The sequence below is a fragment of the Artemia franciscana genome, chromosome 4 (assembly GCF_032884065.1).
Source record: "Artemia franciscana chromosome 4, ASM3288406v1, whole genome shotgun sequence".
Taxonomy (NCBI): Eukaryota; Metazoa; Arthropoda; class Branchiopoda; order Anostraca; family Artemiidae; genus Artemia; species Artemia franciscana.
In genome coordinates, this window is record NC_088866.1 from 19350303 (window position 1) to 19353475 (window position 3173).

The 3173-nt window shown below is 39.5% G+C and overlaps 1 protein-coding gene across 1 annotated transcript; it reads left to right on the plus strand.

Annotated features, from left to right (window-relative positions):
- Window positions 1-1302: 1302 nt before the first annotated feature.
- LOC136025718 (uncharacterized) lies at window positions 1303-3060 on the plus strand. The gene has a single exon (XM_065701701.1). The coding sequence runs from the start codon at window positions 1303-1305 to the stop codon at window positions 3058-3060; it is 1758 nt and encodes a 585-aa protein (XP_065557773.1).
- The last annotated feature ends 113 nt before the right edge of the window (window positions 3061-3173 follow it).

Below are 3173 nucleotides of genomic sequence, written 5' to 3' on the forward strand. Positions count from 1 at the left end.
ATATAGTTGAATAATAAACATTAGAGACTTATATAAGTAGTTTATAGACATTAAGGGAACCGTGAAGCCTTCTTTCAGCGGGCCACGACATAGGTCGTTTTTACATTTTTGTCCGGGACTTACCACTGAATATTTGGCTATTTTCCCAAGAGTTATGGCTGGTAACAAACGAGCGCGTTCTAGCCCAGTAAAAGGACGGGACAAGTGTTTGTCTTGTGCAATTAATTTAAGCGAGGAATCAAGCGCTATGAATTGTGATGATTGCGATTGCTGGTTATGTATCGAATGTCTTGAGCTCTCGGAACCAGAATACATCTTACTTACAAAAATGACTCGTCGCATGGGTTGTCAATGGAAATGTCCAATGTGCAAGGGAAACACCCAAGCGAGCAATGTTAATGCCTCCGAGATTGCACGAGTTGTTGATGCGTCTATTAAGAACTCTCTTAGTGGTTTTCAGAATGCAGTTAAGACCCTAGATGTTAAGATTAAGGAGGCAGTTAAGGACTCTTTTGCTAGCTTTAAAGATGAAATTAAAGCGGAAATTGACACTCAGTTTAAGGCAATAGAAGATAGGATTCATACTCTTGAGCAATCCTCAGGAATGGCAAAGGATAATAACACCTTAAAAGATTTAGTGACCACTCAAGTAGTTACATTGAAAAAAACTTTAGATGAACAGTTTGAAATCCGCGTAAAGGCAATGATTGCCGAGGATCGTGAAAGACAAAAAAGAAAACTTAATATAGTCGTCTTTGGAGTTCCTCTACAAATTGATGATGCCCGATTTTAAGTGATTATTTGGCTAAGAATTATGGAATCCCTGATGTTACTGTCCTGAATGTTTGCAGACTAGGAAACGTAAAAACCCCACCAGGTTCCAGTACTCAACGTCCTGTCCCGATTATCTTTTCAGTGGCAAATTTAAAACTAAAGGAATTAATCCTTCAGAAATCTTTTGAAAGAAAGGGTGCCATTCAATTTAGAAATGACGTGTCAAAGCATGATCGCAAAAAAAGACAAAGATTATATGAGGAATTGCATAAGAGAAGATTGAATGGGGAAGTGGACATAGTAATCAGAGGAAATAAGATTGTGTCAGAAAACTGCCAGAGTTTTGCGACGCGTCAGTCACCGTCGCAGGAGAATGTCATAGAGTTATAGATATATCTGGTACCCCTTTAAGACTTGTAAATAGTTCTATAAGTAGTGTTTCCATTTGTGATAGTACTAGTGAAGTTGGCTCTCCCAAATATACAGAAACTGAATCGTATGTTAGTGCTAGATCGAATACCAGAAACTATGAACTCATCGGATACCATTTTTTTTAAATCATGTGATTCTGGATCAAGCAAAGCTAATGACGAAAATACTGTTATTGAAGGGCTAATTCTAATGGTACTATATAGCAATGTAGACTGTATTACCACAAAGATGAATGAAATTAAGTCGGTGATATCAACGAGGTATGAAGTAAGTGTTTTTGCCTTCACTGAAGTGAAACCTAAACGTACTGCATTTGCTCTAAATGATACACAAATTCAAGTGCCTGGATTTGAGCTACTCACCAATCTGTCGAAGCCAGATGGTAGAGGGATAGCAGTGTACGTCAGATCTCCGCACCAGGTAAGAGCTCTTACAGTAAATTCACATTACGAACCTTGGGTTGAACAAATATGGAGAACGATTCTGCAGCGAAGTTTCCCTGTAGTCATAGGCTGTCCTTATAGAAGTCCCAGCTCCCCTTGTCAGACAAGTTCCCTTCTAGCAATTGCATATTCTATTAATAATGTTATGAAGCATTGGTATAAAAATGTTCTTATTGTGGGAGATTTTAATTTATCGGAATTACACTGGATTGAGGGGTTTGCTGTTGCAGAAGGGGTTGAACACTCAAATTGCCTACTTCTGGACTGCAACCATGAACATTCGCTATACCAAGCAATTGATTTTCCGACCAGGTATAGAAGTGGGCAGAACCCAGCCTTAATAAGCCTTTTGTTTATTAATGACCATGAGACGCTCATTAGTGTCGACTCGGAACCACCATTTGGAGCGAGTGACCATGTTGCAATTACTTGTAGGCTTAGGTTGTACCATCAGAAGGATAATTGGATTATGCATATGTACACAAATTACAACCAGGTCAGACATGAGTTAGCAAGCCAGGATTGGTCATTCATTGATGAAAAGAGTATGGAGGAGGCTTGGCTTGAAATGAAAAGGGTTTTAATTAAAGCAACAGAAAAACATACAGTAATTTCCTGGAAAAGAAGACCCAAAACCCTACCATTTATCACTCGTGATGTCAAGCAAGCTGTAAGGAAAAAGAAGAAGTATTGCAGCAAATATAAAAGTAGCCCCTCCCATGAAAACAATGAGAAATTTAAACAAACCCGGAATAAAGTTAGGTATCTCACGAGAAAGCTTACGACAGAATATAAAGAGGGATTGGCATTGGATTCAAAATCTAATCCTAAGAGATTTTGGAAGTATGCTTCAGCTCGGAATCCGGGGAGACACTCAGTTACAGAACTACTTGTGAATGGCAATATAGTTAGTACCCCAAATAATATGGCAGCTGAATTGAGTAGACAATTTAAGTCAGTGTTCAAGCCTCCAGACGATGCCCCCTTACCAGAAGCACCAGAATATTCTATTGGGGAACCTATGCAAAAGATAACTGTGGTTGCCTCTGATGTGGAGAGGCGGCTGAAGCTGCTTAATCCTAACAAATCAATTGGCCCTGATGAAGTTCACCCACAAGTATTGAAAGAAGCTCATGCGGAAATAGCCCTTCCCCTTACAAACATGCTTCAGAAGTCTCTTGATACTAAGCAGATTCCTCAAGACTGGCGGGATGCAAACATTACACCTGTACACACAGGAGGTAGCCGCAACAACGTTTCCAATTATCAACCCATTAGTCTTACATCTGTAGCTGGTAAAATCTTAGAAGGAATCGTGAATACTCACATTGTCGAACACCTGACCACAATGAGCTGCTCAATGATAGTCAGCATGGCTTTAGACATGGACGCTCGGTTGAAAATAATTTGATTGATGCGTATGATTATGTTACTGAGCATCTAGATCAAGCAATCTCTGTTGACTTAGTTCTATTGGATTTTGCGAAAGCCTTTGATAAAGTATGTCACCGTCGACTAAGGACC